At 48.9% G+C, this 16,388-nt stretch overlaps 1 protein-coding gene and 1 long non-coding RNA gene across 2 annotated transcripts; one reads left to right on the top strand and one right to left on the bottom strand.

The window, feature by feature from the left end:
* Nucleotides 1-2,448: 2,448 nt before the first annotated feature.
* LOC112645361 (uncharacterized) lies at nucleotides 2,449-16,388 on the top strand. Its single transcript, XM_025424747.3, has 9 exons — nucleotides 2,449-2,595; nucleotides 3,822-3,923; nucleotides 4,174-4,320; nucleotides 7,587-7,730; nucleotides 9,970-10,110; nucleotides 12,004-12,135; nucleotides 13,330-13,494; nucleotides 13,765-13,911; nucleotides 15,567-16,388. Exons 1-9 carry the CDS (start codon nucleotides 2,541-2,543, stop codon nucleotides 15,794-15,796), a joined length of 1,263 nt encoding a protein of 420 aa, XP_025280532.3. The 5' UTR covers nucleotides 2,449-2,540; the 3' UTR covers nucleotides 15,797-16,388.
* On the bottom strand, nucleotides 5,644-12,163 carry LOC112645362 (uncharacterized). Its single transcript, XR_003127053.3, has 3 exons — nucleotides 11,986-12,163; nucleotides 7,783-8,194; nucleotides 5,644-7,523 (listed from the first exon to the last, which is right to left on the bottom strand). It is a non-coding gene; the product is annotated as an uncharacterized LOC112645362 (long non-coding RNA).

Genomic DNA, 16,388 nt, shown 5'->3' with positions numbered 1-16,388 from the left:
TCTGTACGGAAGCAGACACTCCCTTACACAGCTGGTGTGAGTGTAAGTTGGTACAGTCCCAGGAAGGGTGATTCTGCAATTGCTCTCAAAATGACAAATGTAGAAAAGCCTTTTGACATAGTAAAACCACTTACCACTCAGGGGAACTTGGCACATGTGTGAAATGATACTGGCACGAAGCTCTTTGTTGCAACATAGTTTGTAATACGCAACAAATGGGAAAATACAGAAATGCACAAAGGTACATATTTATGCATTCGGGGGAAAAATGAAACTGTGTAACTCGAGTTACTTTATTTTCAAGTGGAGAATTTTAGGGGCAGAACGATGCTTTACGCTGCGGTTTGTGCCTCGAAGCGGGGCGCGGAGGCCTCTATGCCTGTGTGTGTGTCCCATAAGTCCTCCCATGTCCCCTCACTTCCGAGTTTCAAATTAAGGGCAAGAACATGTCCTTTGCCTGCCTCTCTACCCTTCATACACTTTATCTCATGTTTGTGCGGCTCCCAGCCTGACTTATCGGCTGACCTTTGAGGAGATAGGCTTCGAGTCACAAAGCGCCAAGAGCTGCTGCTCCCTCCTCTCTGATTCCGCACTCCAGACTCCAGGACTGATCCCTCTTCTTCCCACTTCTCCTAGACCAAAGGGCTCCAGGTCCCCGCAGGGAAGGCGGTGGGCCTCCTCCCTAAACTTCTCCCTGCCGCAGCATCCCGGCAGGAAAAGCTACCCCAGGCCCCCACCTCCCATAGGTGCAAGCTCCTTGATGTACCTGCCGATTGAGGGCCACCCCGCCTACCCCCCCGCCCCTAGAGTCTGGGAAGCCCAACAGCCCTGCGATTGACCTTGAACAGGTCCTTTCTCTTGTTTGGGATCTTTCCGCTGAGCCAAGGGGAGAAGCCAGCCCCAGCCTTGTGGGGCGCGCTGCTGAATGATGGTGACAATACCTACAGCAGCACCTACATCCTTGGGCGCTCTACATACACTGACTCGTGGAGTCCTCATGGCGGGCCTTTGGCACAGGCCCTCCTATTTTCTTTGTTTGACAAATGAGGACACTGAGGCTTTGGTGGGTGACATGACTTGCCCAAGGCCACCGAGCTTGAAGGGGAAGAACTGGAACTTGAACCCCAGCCATCTGGCTCCGAAGTGCTCATCCTCTTCTGGATGGGTGTGTGGTCTCCTTAGAGCCTGAGCATCACTGGCACAGATCCTCCCAACACTCGCGTAGCCACCACGTGCCCAGCATTAGCGGTAGACCCTGGAATATGCCAGCATAGTGGACGGACGCACTGAGGACCAAGACATGGAAGGGATATCCCCAGAGTTATACCTCAAGGGAGAGGCAGGTGGGGAGTCAAAGCAGTGAAGAGGCGACTCTGACGGAGACTAAGCATTGGGGCTGGGAGCCCCTCGGGGGTGCTTGAGATCGACCTCACTCCCATTGAACAGATGTGCGAATCAAAGCTGCCCAGTCAGCGGCAGGGGCAGGAGAGAAATGTAGGCCTCCTCTGGCGAGGGCAGGTCATATTCTAGGTAAGGGTAGGGGACTGCTTTCCCTCTTTCTTTTAGGTGAAGCCCAGCAGTCAAGTCTGAGAGGTCTGGGTTCAAATCCTGATTTTGCCGATGTCCTTACTTCACAGCTCTGGACTAGGGCCTTCGTGACTCTGAGACTTAGTTTCCTTCTCTATAAAATGGGGGACTAAATGTGGGTGGGGACTCCTGGGTGGCTCAGAGGTCAACATCTGCCTTTGGCTCAGAGCATGATCCTCAGTCTGGGGGTCGAGTCCTGCATCAAGCTCCCCACGGGGAGCCTGCTTCTCCCTCTGTCTATGTCTCTGCCTCTGTGTGTGTGTGTGTGTGTGTGTGTGTGTGTCTTTCATGAATAAATAAATAAAATCTTTTTTTAAAAATGGGGGAAATAAGGACTCATTTCAACTGTACCAGCTGTTAAAATATTGAAATACTTCCAGGTCTGGTCAGTAAAAAATCTGCTATCCCAAGACCCCAAGTGCCCCCCGTGACATATCTGGGTCCTCCTGGGCACCCTAGTGTTCCAGCAACTAAATGTTTAATGCTGGGTCGATGGAGGCCACTGGGTCACTGCTCCAGCAGTTGTGCAGGGTTGTCCCTGCCACATATAGTGGCCTGTACTGATGAACAGAGAATATTTGGAACGCCGTATCCCTCCTGGGAAGAAGGGTAATGCCTTGTAAGACTATTGTAAGGATCCAGTGGGCTAACATCTCCCTGGAATGACCAGGAGCTTGTTAATAATAGCAATAATAATGCCAGCACACCTATCTGCCTTTCTTTGGCTTCATGAGTAACTCAGGCTTCTCCCATGTGCCTCTCAGGACTCAGTTTCCCCATCTCCGTGCTCCCTAAGCCCCTGTCCCCTGCCAAGTGTTCCAGTGACCAGGATGGCAGGTGGGGCCACCCTCTCCCTAGTCTGTTTGCTCTCCTTCTTCCAGGGCTGCTAGCCAAGGCCCTTGAATAAAAGGCCAGGTCACCTGTGTCCTGCTTCCTCCCCTCCGGCCTGGATCATGCTCCAGCTCCTCACTGCTCTGGCGCTCTTGGGAGCGCTGGCCACCCCAGCAGGTAGGCGCATCATGTGCGGTCCCCAAGAGCAAAAACCAAAAAGGAGGGTGAGAACGAGAGTGAGTGAGCGAGCGAGTGAGACAGTCCATGTTCACAGATGTGACTCCAGCTTCAGAGTCTGAGGCCCAGCCCCTTCTACCTCGACTTTTTGTCTAGCAGAGGCAGCCAAACTGCTGGAGAGCATAGTTCTGAGGCCAGGCCACCAGGGTTCAAATCTTGCCTCCACCACCTCTTTGCTGTGTGATCTTAAGCAAGCCACTGACCCTCTCTGTGCCTCAAAAGGGGAAAAAAAGCTGGTGGGGGCATTCATGGAATGAATATGTTCAAAGAGCTTTTTTTTTTTTTAATTTTTATTTATTTATGATAGTCACAGAGAGAGAGAGAGAGAGGCAGAGACATAGGCAGAGGGAGAAGCAGGCTCCATGCACCGGGAGCCCGACGTGGGATTCGATCCCGGATCTCCAGGATCACACCCTGGGCCAAAGGCAGGCGCCAAACCGCTGCGCCACCCAGGGATCCCTCAAAGAGCTTTTTAAGAGCTTAGAACAGTCTCAGGCCATAAGTAGCCGTGTCCGAAGGGATCCACACTGAGAGCCAAGAGCAGTTCGATTCCTTACTTTGCCTGTCTCCCCTTTGCTTCTAATTCTGCCCTCATTGGCTCAGGTTGGGGATCGAGTGGCCTGGCCCTTAGCCAGGGTCTCACTGCATGATCTGGAGTGGGACTCTAAGCCCCATCTGCTTTCACTTGCCTCGTGTATTCATCCACGAGCAGCAGGTGTGAGACGAGGTTCTCTGTTTTCCGACCGTGCTCCCTCCAGCCTCACGGTTTCTCGGGAGAGCCCCAGGTGCCTCTCTGCAGGTCGACAAGAAGGCTTCCCAGACGGACGCGGGTCTCCCCAGCCTAGCCCAGGAAGGGGCATTTCACTTTCAGATGTTCAACTCTAGGCTTGCCAGGGAGATGTTTGGAGAAGGAGTTTCCTGGCGAGAACCAGGTCGATTAGCTGGAGATGGCCAGCAGCTCTAGCTTGGTGATGCTGCTCCCTGCCTCTGAACCTTTGCCGTTTTGCCCACCCAGAGCGCCGGCCACACAGCTCCGGGAAAACATCCCATGATCTCCCAACAGCCCTCCCACCCCAGCCTGTACTCCTATTCTGGAATCCTGTGTGTGTGCGCACCCGTGTTTTTCTCCTCAATTGCAGGGTCTGATCATTCCTCTCTCCCCACAGGGACCTCCAAGACGTGTCCAGCCTGCTCTTTGCTGGGAGATTGTACCGAGAGAACCTGTCCTCCCACCAAGGAAGCCTGCTTGTTTAGCCAGATGCAGCTGGGTGGGGGGACCAGAGGGGGCCTGGGTGGAGGACCCATAAAGTGGGTGGGGAAGGGTTTTGTGTGTCGGGGGTGAAGGCATGAAAAAACCACCCCAGGACTGGACTCATAACTCAGCATAGGGCCGCTGGGGTGGTGGGGGGTTAGGGGACAGGCTTCAATGCCAGCTGGGGGATTGCTACAGACAGGGCCACGGTTGGGGCCGGGGTGTGGGGGAGTCTCTGATCTCTCCTCCACAACCTCTGTCCCCAGAAAATGGGAATCTCATCAAGAACGGGTCATGTGTCGCCCCTGGGGAATGCCGAGAAGGTGTCTACTCCCTGACCTATGGCCCCGACTTGAGTCTCTGGGTCAGCATGGCCTGTTGTGAGGACAACTGCAGCAAGGCCACCCGACAAGGTTTGTTGGCAGGACTTGGGGGTCACAGCCCCAGGTAGGGTGTTGGGGGAACTTGACCTCAATTTCCAGCTCTGCCTGGCTGACCAGAGAAAGGAGAACCTCAGTATTCTCATCTGGAAAATGGGTGTGAACTAAGTTTTGCAGGGGGTGCCTTCGAGCACAAGGCTGGCATGTAGCAGGCACTGCAGAAATTGTAGTTGCGCTCACTGAGTTATTGAGGGGCTGGAGAGAAGCCTCAAACTTTTATTTCTCCTTAGGAGAAGAGCTCCCTTGAGGGCTACTTGAGCAGAGCAGTGTGGGGCGCTTGGGTGGCTCAGTTGGTTAAGCATCTCCTTTCGGTTCAGGTCATGATCCTGGGGTCCTGGATGAAGCCCCACTTCGTGGTCTCTGCTCAGCAGGGAGCCTGCTTCTCCCTCTGCCTCTGCCTGCCACTCCCCCTGCTTGTGTTCTCTCTGTCAAATAAATAAATAAAATCTTAGAGAAAGAAAAAGAAACATAGGCATGGCGATAGGCCCAGTTTAGAGTGAGGCCAGCAAGTACCCCAGGGTGCAAAATTTAAGGAGGCATTCACTTTCAGGCGCTGACTCTGCGCTTGCATGACCTTGAGAGGGAGTGCCTCCTTGCTGGCTTTACTCCATCCAGACCTGGCTCGGAGCTGCGATAAAGATCACTTTTTGTTGCTTGTTTATTTTTCCAAAGAAGGAATTCGTATTTGGCAGGTAACAGCAATGGGGGGAGACCTGGGACAGCTCCACACTCAGGGATACTAGCCATCTTTTCCTTTTTTTTTTTTTTTTTTTTTTTAGATTTTTTATTTATTCATGAGAGACACAGGCAGAGGGAGAAGCAGGCTCCACGCAGGGAGCCTGACGTGGGACTCGATCCCGGGACTTCAGGATCATGCCCTGGGCCGAAGGCAGGCACTAAACCACTGAGGCACCCAGGGATCCCCCAGCCATCCTTTTCAAACAACCAGGATTACCTTCCTTCTAAAAATTGTGCTGCTCCCCAAATAAAACAGCCAGTTCCAAGCTAAACGGTCCGCATGCCATTCAGTAGATAAAATGCCAGTTATGATTCTAACTGCGTTAGACAAAATTCCTATGTGTAGAGAAAGATCAAAAAGACTATCTTGGAATACTCTTGAGTAAGGTCTTTTGGTGGACAATCTATAGCAGTGCTGCCCAGGAGAAATGCAATGTGAGCCATTGACGTAATGAGAGCTTTTCTAGTAGCCACGTTAAAAAGTGCAAAGAAACAGGTGCAATTAATTTTAGTAATGTATTTTATTTGAGGTAACATATCTAAAATATTCTTCTGACATATATGTAATCAATATAAAATTATTAATGAGATATTTTATTGTTTCAAACTAAGCCTCTGAAACCTAGGATGTGTTTTATACTCACAGCACCCCCAAGGCGATCTACCACATTTCTTTTTTTATTTTCGTCATTGATTTTTAAAGTTGATGTAGAGTCGACACACAATGTTACGCTAGTTTCAGGCGTCCGACAAAGTGATCGGACAACTGTATGTGTCACATATGCTATGTTCACCGCAAGTGTAGCTGTACAAAGCCATTACAACTTCATTGACTATATCCCTTATGCTGTACCTTTCATTCTTGTGACTTATTCATTCTATAACTAGAATCCTATACCTCCCACTCCCCTTCACTGATAGTTTTTTAAAGATTTTATTTATTTGAAAGAGAGAGAGAGAGAGAAAGTGAGGGAGACAGAGCAGGAGCGGGGAGGAGAGGGATAAGCAGGCTCCTTGGGGCTCCATTCCAGGATCCTGGGATCACAACCCAAGCCGAAGGCAGATGCTTAACCAACTGAGCCACCCAGGTACCCCCTCCCCTTCACAAATGTTGTCCCCCCAATCCACCTCCCCTTTGTTAACCATATGTACACGCCTCATCTTCTTTATCCATTCATCTATGGGTGGATGCTTGGGTTGTCTGCATATTTTGACTGTTGTAAATAATGCTACGATAAACATAGTGCATGTATCTTTTTGACCTAGTGTTTTTGCTTTCTTTGGGTAAATACCCAGTAGTGGAATTACTGGATCCATATGGTATTTCTATTTTTAATTTTTTTGAGGAACTTACATACTTACAACAGTGCAGGAGGGAAATCTGCCACATTTCAAGAGCTCAACAGCCACAGGTGCACAGTGGCCACGTATTAGCACAGTTCTGTGGTCATGTTTTCTTTAGTGGACTTTTTTTTAAAAAAGATTTTATTTATTTAAGAGGAGAGAGAAAGAGAGGGAGGGAGGGAGACAGAGATGAGAGAGAGGACCTGGGAGGCGTGCAAGCAGGGACAGGGGCAGAGGGAGAGTGCTGAGTGCAGAGCCTGATGCAGGGCTTGATCCTGCCACCCTGAGGTCATGGCCTGAGGTGAAATCAAGAGTGGGACACTTTGAGCCACCCCAGTGGCCCTCTTCAGTCAACTTTTCTGTTTGCCAATATTGCAATTTAAACCCACATTAAAATGATTGGTGGTTTAGTTTTGACTCAGGAAAAATATGCTTAAGCAGTTTTCTCTTAAATGTTTCAGATCTCTAAGCAAGTTCTGGGATTGATCAGGTCGTGGAAAGCCCAAAAGCCACAGCCCTGCTCTTTGGCAGAACACCACAGTATCTTAAAACCTAAAATAACAGGGGGCACCTGGGTGGCTCAGTGGTTGAGCATCTGCCTTCAGCTCAGGTCATGATCCTGGAGTCCTGGGATCAAGCCTCACATCCAGATCCCTGCTCAGTTGGGAGTTTGCTTCTCTCTCTCCCTCTGCCTGCTGCTCCCCCTGCTTGTGCTCTCTCTCTGTCAAATAAATAAAAATGAAATCTTAAAAAAGAAAAAAAAAACCCTGAAATAACAGGATCACTTTTTAATCACTTTTGGAATTCAGTGTGTTCAAGAGAGGGCTTGGGTTTGGATGGTCAGTGGTGTCTCCAGAACAGGGCCTGGTACACAGTGGGTGCTCAAGAAATGTTTGTGGGATCAATAAAAGAATCCACAGGACCCAGCCTGAAGGTCTGTTTAGGACAAGTGTGGGGCAGCCTCACCTTCGGCTCTGGTTGCTGCTCCTCAGAATGTGTCTTCAGGGGTTGGAAGGAGGTGGCTGAGACCAGGCTGATCCCACTTCACAGGAAAATGCTCTGGGTTGTGGTGGGGGTTGGTCGGGGAAGGAGGGCTGCAGGGAGGGGTGGGTGTTTCTTAGCCTTCATCCCACCCTGACCACATCCACTCCCACCAGAGGCACCACCCAAAGCCCAGCTCAACGGAGTGAAATGTCACTACTGTTTTGGGGATAAGTCAGCCTTGTGTGACTCCCGTTCGGTCATGAACTGCACTGGTGATCAGACCGTGTGTCTCACCCTCAACGGGACATGGAATGGAGGTAAGAGTTTCTGGCCCTCAGGAGCAATTTGGGTGATGGGCCTCCCTCTCACCTGCGCAAACGAGTGCCGAGGTTCATTAGTAGGTGGTGCTCTGGTGCTCTTGCTATTTAGTGAATCACTCACAAAGGCAGTGGCTTAAAATAATGGCCATCATTTTATTAACTCTTTCTCTAGGTTGGGAATTGTGAAAGAGCTCAACTGGATGGTTCTGAGTCTCATGGGATTCCCAGGCAGAGGGTGGCCGGAGCTGGAAATGCAGGTCCCAGAGCAACTCACATGTGTAGACTCTGGGCCTCTCCGATGTGATTTTTCCCCATTGGTTAGACTGGGCTTCTTCACAGCATGGCTGCCTCAGGGCCCTTTATATGCTGGCTGAAGATCTCAGTAGTGAATAGTACAGCAAACAAGGCATCAATGGAGGCCACTTAGGTATCTCTCTCTCTCTTTGCAAGTAATCCTAGGGCTTTTTTAAAAAAGATTTTATTTATTTATGAGAGACCCAGAGAGAGACAGAGAGAGGCAGAGACACAGGCAGAGGGAGAAGCAGGCTCCATGCAGGGAGCCCGACATGAGACCCGATCCTGGGTCTCCAGGATCATGCTCTGGGCCGAAGGTGGCACTAAACCACTGAGCCACCTGCGCTGCTCTCCTAGGGCTTTTCTATGTGATTTCTCCACACTGGGTAGATTGGACTTCCCCCACATCATGGCTGTCACCATCCTTACATGGTGACTGAAGACTTTCAGAGAGAGTATTCCAGGAAACAAAGCGGCAGCTGCATGGTCTTTGATGATCTAGCCTTGGAAGTCACATGTCATTTTACCATATTTTATTGGTTGAAACAGTCACAAAAGTCCATCTGGTTTCAAGAAGACAAAGCATAGACTTTTGATGTTTCAAAGAATTTGTAGATGTATTTTAAAATCACCATGACGTGTTTGCAAATGGTTGAGCCTTTTAGAGTGAAAGTCTTAGAATAGAACTACACTGACCTGAGGATAGACTATTAGGCCAACAAAGTGACAGGAAGAAGTGATCTGGCCTGCTCCTGGCAGACTGGATCCTCTGAAGGGTCTTTTTGCTATAAACAGTAGCATACGGGGGGGGTGTGAGGTCAGGGGGTGGGGGGCACAGGAGGTGGGAGTAGTCTGCTCTGGGAGGGAGGACTATTTTATCACAGCTATTGTGTAGAAATGCTGGAATATGGTGATAAAAAGAAGCAGATTGATGTTTAGTCATTATTATTAATTTTTTAAATTTATTTTTAAGGTTTTATTTATTCATTTGTGAAAGACACAGAGAGAGGCAGAGACATAGGCAGAGGGAGAAGTAGGTTTCCTGCTGGGAGCCTGATGCGGGGACTCAATTCCAGGACCCCAGGATCATGACCTGAGCTAAAGGCAAATATTCAACCACTGAGCCACTCAGGTGTCCCTATTGTTATTTTTTAAAGTGAGCTCTACACCCAACATGGGGCTTGAACTGAGGATCCCAAGATCAAGAGTCCTATGCTCTATGAACTGAGCTAGCCAGGCACCCCTAGTCCATCTTATTATTGTTTTTAAATGCTCTACAGAGAGCACACTCCCTTATAGACTGCTCCCATTACCATCCCCATTGGTATGCCACTGTTTACAGATGAACTGGATATTGTACAAAATATTTTCCATGCTTTTGGGCGCTTATAGGAAGTTAGGGAAATTTCCAGGGGCCCCCAAACAAAGTAAAAATGTGAGCAACATGGTTGAGGAGCTGACTCTGAGGGTCCCACATAAGCCAGGGACCTTAGAAGGGGACTGAAATGATCCCTGGTTGGTACTACCTCTTAGACCTCAGTATAAACAAAGGCAAATCCTCTCTAATGGGAAGCTCCCAAGAGGGCCCCAGATTAACATCAACCAGATATGAGCCCACAGTCAGAGCTCGTGAAATGCACAAGGGAACAAGTCACCATGAGTGAGAGCAGAAGCAAGAAATAAGAGATGTAGATTCAGGAGGAGTTCAGCTATTGTAATTATCAGCTGTAGAACATAGCTGTCTGTGACACATTTGAAGGGATAAAATTAGAATCGCAAAAATGAGCAGGCATCAAGAGGTTGTAAGGAAAGGCCGGGCAGATTTGAAAATGAATCATATAGAACTATCAAGAGAGATGGGAACTTTGAGACAGAGAAAGTCATCAAGGTGGGAAGGTTCTGACTTTGAGTTTCCTCCTGCAACTTCCTCTTGTTTCTGCAGGAGGTCCCCAAATCTTGAAGGGCTGTGCTACCCCAAATGTCTGCCACCTGCAAGTGAACACCATCCTGGGACCAGAAGCATCTGGATTTCATCTCATCAGCAAGCCTGAATGCGACTACATGGTTACTACCCCCCAGCCAAGTGCGTTGAACTCTGACTTCCTGGGATTCTATCTTTTTCTGCCCTTCCCAGATCCCACATGCCCTTCCCAATCCTATGTGTTTCCAGGGTATCCCCTCCCCCTACCATATGCTCTCAGGGAGTGCAATTACCCACAGAAGAGCACACACATACACACACACACACCATGTAACACACTTAGAAGCAGAAAATCCTGCTGGCACACACCCCACATCCACAAACATCTACATCTATATCCCAGCACCCAAAACTTGCCGACAGAGGAGCACACATTTCTAAACACGAGCATCCTGTCATGTAAGTGAGACTAGAGATACAAACTCTGTTTAAACAAGAAATCTAATGGTCTTTTTTTCTTTCTTTCCTTCACTTCCTTGCTTGTGAAAGAAGACAGATTTGCCAACAGCCTTCTTTTGGCTTAACAAAGAACACAGACAGTAAGTTTTATCTTCCAGAAAAGAGAGTTGCTAATTGAGATAGTATTTACTGGGGCAGCAGCTTTTTAAGTGAGACAACTGAACAGAATCACAGATGTTTCAGAGGTGAGAAAGGCAATTTCCTTTTTTTTAAGATTTTATTTATTTATTTATTTATTTATTTATTTATTTATTTATTTATGAGAGAGAGAGAGAGAGAGGCAGAGAGAGAGAGAGAGAGAGAGAGAGAGAGGCAGAGAGAGAGAGAGAGAGAGAGAGAGGCAGAGACACAGGCAGAGAGAGAAGCAGGCTCCATGCAGGGAGCCTGATGCGGGACTCGATCCCGGGTCTCCAGGATCACACCCTGGGCTGCAGGCGGTGCTAAACTGCTGAGCCACTCGGGCTGCCGGAGAGGCAATTTCCAAAGCCTCTTTTGTTAGAAACCACCCAGCAAAGACAGTTCTGAGATGCAAAGGACAATCTGTTTGCTCAATCTGCAGGCAAAGAAGGAGCATTCTCACCTTTGGCTTCCTCAGATTACCAGCCATTGGAGTTTTACTTTTAAAAACTAAACAGTGGATTAAATTTTTTAAAAAGATTTTATTTATTCATGAGAGACACAGAGAGAGACAGAGACATAGGCAGATGGAGAGAGGCAGGCTCCCTGCAGGGAGCCTGATGTGGGACTCGATACCAGGTCCCTGGGATCACGACCTGAGCCAAAGGCAGACGCTTGACCACTGAGCTACCCAGGTGCCCCAAACAGTGGATTAAATTAATGACCACAATGAAGAAAACAAAAAAGGGTGCACAAAGGACCTCAAAATTTACAATATGAAAGGAGAAAGGGCAAAACAGGGTAACTAACAACTGGAAGACAAGACGTGGAATTTTTGCATATATGGTCCCTATGGGCACGTAACACAACCGTGCAGGGACTTATCAGTTATCAGGTGCATGCGCATGGACGGATATAAGCACACAAACATACGAAAGTAAGAAATACAGATGTGCTGAAACACTTTACTAACATCCACAGACATTCATGTCTGTTCTCCAACATATATATGCAAGCACCCTCAACTTTGCTGGGAACACAGACAGACCCAGACCCAGAAACATGCTCAGACCCACAGAACCAGCCTTATATGTATCCACATAGACAGGTGCTCTGCTCACACAGAGATGCACCTAGACAGCTTCTCACAGGGGGGCCCATGGAGCCACACGCAAACATCCCCACCCTTCTGCAGACAGTTCCAGAGGACGCAGAGTTCAACATAGGCACTCACAACCACGTGTGCACACAGGGAAACAGGACTGCGTGCTTGTGTATGCAAACTGCATCATTGCAGAAGTGCGCATATGCAGCATATTTACACTGATGTACTCAGAAACGTGTACACACACACACACACACACACACACACACACAGACGCTGTTCCCCAGCCAATTTACCTTCCTCTCTCTCTCCAGGTTCCTCTGCAACCACAACTCTGACCAAGGATAAACTCACCACCTGTTTCACCTGCTCAGGCCTCAATGATTGTGACACGGTCCTCTGCGCAGCGGATAGGAACTACTGCCTTCAGACACTGGGCATCTTGGGTGAGTGTCCCTGGAGACTGGATTGGGTGGTGGAGGTGAAAAGGGGCCTGAAGCACACCACCCCTTGCCCTGCCGCCCCCCCATGTTTGCTGCCCTGCCCCCCATGTTTGCTGCCCAGCCCCTTTGTTTGCTGCCTGGCCTCCAGCACCAGCGGAGGCAGGCTTTTCCTGGTGTTGGAGGGCAGAGGCTGGTGGCAGTGGAGCGTGTACATTTAAAATCTGATGCCACCTTGCTACAGTTATTTATTACTGAATAAGTCAGCTCAAGACATAGTGGCTTAACCAGTCACAAGAGAGCAAATACTGCATGACTTCTTTTATGTGAGATACCTAGAGTAGTCACCTTGGTGGTAGTTTTAGTTTTGCAAAATGAGAAGGTTCTAGAGATCTGTTGCATGACAATGTAAATATAGTTAACACCACAGAAGATATACTTAAAAATGCCTAAGAGGGTACATTTTATATTATATAGGGTGGTTTTGTTTTGGGGTTTTTTGGCCACCATTTAAAAATAAAACTGTGTGGCTTAAAACAATGATTTACTATTTCTCACTATTCTGTGGGTTGATGAAGCTCAGCTTAGGCAGATCTTCTCCTCTAAGAGGTGATGTTCCTCCATGTGGCTGCATTTATCTGAGAACCTGGCTGGGGCTGGAATGTTCGATACAGCCTCTTGCCTTCTGAGATCTCTGTCCATGTGGTCTGTCACCAGTCAGTAGCCTCGCTGAGCTTCCTTACAGTATGGTGCTGGCTTCCGAGAAGGAAGAGGTGGAGACCATGGGCTTCTTAAGAGAGAGAAGCCCAGCCCCAGCCCAGTGTCACTCTTGCCACAGTCTATTGATTAGAGCAAGTCACAAGGCCAGCTCAGATTTAAGGGATGAGGACATGGATTCTATCTCTTGATATGGGAGTGCTGAGGTAAGATACAGAAAAGCCTGGGGGGTGGGAGATAGAGTCACAGCCATCTTGATCTAGGACAACATTCTGGGCAAGGAGGCCTCTGTGGGTCTGCCCCATAAAGGGAAAAACTAGACTTTTCTGTACATGGGAAAAGGAAGTGAGCTGGAAACCAGCTCTTCTCTGCCTTCCAGCAACGTAAGTAAAGATGCCAACAATGACACCCAGAAGGGGCTTCTAGTCAGGGGGTGGTTCACGATCGCCTTTCCTCACAAACCTACCCTCTGCATCTCTCCAGCCTTAGAGGAAGGTAACTCTGTTGTCTGGAGACGTGGTTCCTGTGTGGCCTCCAAGGACTGTGGATTTGGCACCTCCATCTCTGCCTTCACCTACAGCAGTGACTTTAGTTTCTGGATCAATTCCACCTGTTGCCAAGGCAACTGCCAAGAACTCACTCCTCTCGGTATGCTGCCACCAGAAAGCAGTCGCGGGTGGCCAAGGAAGCGGTGGGGTGACTGTGGAGGAGACTTTGTCCGGATTTGAGGAAGGCAGGCAGGTAGAAACATCACTCAGGAGCATCCCTATTCCCCAGCCAGGCTGCCCAAAGGCAGCCTGACCCCAGCTAAGTGGGAAATTCCAGTAAGGTCATCTCACTGTTGGGGAGCTCGTGAGCACAGAGAGCCCTGGAGGTCCTGAGAGCCCTCCTGGCTGACTGTAACCCTTCCCTTTACAGCAATTCTGCCAACTTCACACACCCTGAACGAGTTCCTGTGTCCTGTATGTCCCAGCAGCCAGCCAGGGTCCTGCAATTCCTCCTTCTATATGCAGTGTCGCAGTGGGGAAACTGAGTGTGTCCAGCTGGACCTGGTGCTTGTAGAAGGTAATCTATGTGTCCGTGTGTGTGTGTGTGTGTGTGTGCACATGTGCACCCAAGAGTGAGCCTGAGCACGTTGGTTTTTGAATCAGGCATGCCTGAGTTGGGAGTCTCAAAGTCCGTAAGACTTCTGGATGAGTACTGTCCAAAAGGAATATAATGCAAGCCACACATAGAATTTCAAGTGTCTGAGTAGCCACATTAAAAAGTAACAGATGAAATTAATTTAGTATTTTATTTGACCCAATATATCCAACGGTTGTAATTTCAATGCATAATCAATATAAGAAATCACGAGATACCTTACATTCATTTTTTTTCCTACTAAGCCTTTGGAATGTGGTATGGATGCTTTTTAAGATTTTATTTATTTATTCATGAGAGACACAGAGAGAGAGGCAGAGACATAAGCAGAGGGAGAAGCAGGCTCCATGCAGGGAGCCTAATGTGGGACTCGATCCCAGGATCCTGGGATCACACCTTGACGAAGTCAGACACTCAACCACTGAGCTACCCAGGCGTCCCTCTGATGTGGATTTTATACTCACAGCACATTTCACTTCAGACCAGCCGCATCTCTAGTGCTCAATAGCCATGTGTGGCCAGTGGCTACTGTACTGAAAATTCTAGAACATATTAAATGCTGTGTATGGCATTTCAGTGAATCTGAGACCATCATGGCTCTATGAGGAAATGAACCAAGAAAATACAGACTGTGCTGTGAGGTTTCCTTTTTTTTTTTTTTTTTTTTTTAATGGAGAAGTTCAAAGATAAATAAAAGAGTGAATAGTTTAATAAATCTCACGTGCCCTTCACCCAACCCCAATAATTATCCACTCATGGCCACCTGTGTTTCATCTCTACCCTCGCCCCACATTATTTTGAATGCAACCTCAGATATCACATCCTTTGAACTGTAAATATTTCCATACACTTATTTAAAAGATGAGAACTTGGGATGCCTGTGTGGCTCGGCAGTTGAGCATCTACCTTTGGCTCAGGGTGTGATCCTGGGGTCCAGGATCGGGTCCCGCATCAGGCTCCCCTCGAGGACCCTGTTTCTGTCTCTGCCTGTGTCTCTGCCTCTCTCTCTGTATCTTTCAAGAATAAATAAATAAAATCTTTTTAAAAATTAAAAGATGAGGACTTAAAAACAAGCTGCAATCGTGGTGGGGTGTTCTTTGTTGGTAAAATAAGACTAGATCACTTTCATATCCCCCGCCAAATTCTCAATAAACTGATTTCGTTTGTATACTTATATTCATATAAAATGCATCACACTGTACCATAGTCCTTCTGAAATGGCTCTGAGGAAGCCTAGGTAGGAAGAAGGTAAGGAACCTGTGCACTAAATCTGTTGGAAGGGTGTGGGAAATAGAACGGCCTCCGGGCATCACAGTTATTAATGTATTCAGTACTATTAATAATTGAATACAAGTAAAAAGAAAGCCTGCAACATACATGTAAGGTATAAAGAGTAGCAATGAAAGGCACAGCGGTGACCAGGCCCCAGCTGGAGGATCCCAGCTTTTCTGGTGAGTTTTCCCAAAGGACCTGGGTCAGAGGACCTCCCGGGTGGCACACAGTGACAGGTGTGCACGATGGCACCAGGGACACCTGCTGGCATGGCCTCACGTGCGTCCTCCCTCACATCTCCACAGGTGGCCAGAACATGAGTGTGCGCGGCTGCGGCTCCCCGGACCTGTGCAGTGCCCAGGCTGCCACCGAGGGGCTTCTGGCGCTGCCTGGCCACCGGCTGGCCCGCAGGCCCCAGTGCAGCACCAGCCAGCGCGCCGTCATGAGCTCCAAGTGCCACTCGGGTGCGCCACCTGGCCTCCACCTTGCCCTGTCCATGCTGCTGGTGGCCCTGAGCACTGCGGCCCTCTGCTGAGCAGGCTGGCCTCCACTGCCCTCGCCCTGCAGCCACTCAACCCCGCTTGTGGCCCACGTTGCGAGATGGCACTTTGACTCCCCCTTTTCTTCTGGCATTTCTAAGCCTAGAAGCTTCTGGTGAGAGAAGTCAGAAACCAGGGGTGAGCCTCCTCCCTCTGACTAAGAGCTTCCCCAGGGCTAGTCCCCTTTCTTAACACCAGGGTATGAAGCCTATGCCTCCTCCCTCAGACTAAGCTGTACTTCCTCAGGCCTCAGATTAGAGCTGCTTCTGTGGTCACACATTCTTACCAGGGGCCCCAAAGATGAAGCCTCCTTCCTCAGGCGAGGCTGTTCGCAACACCAGGCGCCTCCCTCAAACTAGGGCTGTGTCTGTTCCTGAACACTGGGAAGCAGCTCCTCCCCTCTTTAGGGTCTAGCAAAGTCTTGGGCAGCCAAGATGGGTTTGAGGACCAAATACACTCTTTTCCTAGGCTTTTAGAGCACCCCTTCCACCACTAGCACCACCACCACCAGCACACTGGCTCTCTTCTATCTGGGTTCAGTCTCCCCATTGTAACCAAACCCGAATGAATCTCATCCCACAACGCCAA

Source organism: Canis lupus, chromosome 1, assembly GCF_003254725.2.
Source record: "Canis lupus dingo isolate Sandy chromosome 1, ASM325472v2, whole genome shotgun sequence".
Classification (NCBI taxonomy): Eukaryota; Metazoa; Chordata; class Mammalia; order Carnivora; family Canidae; genus Canis; species Canis lupus.
This window is presented reverse-complemented; position numbering and strand designations above follow the sequence as displayed.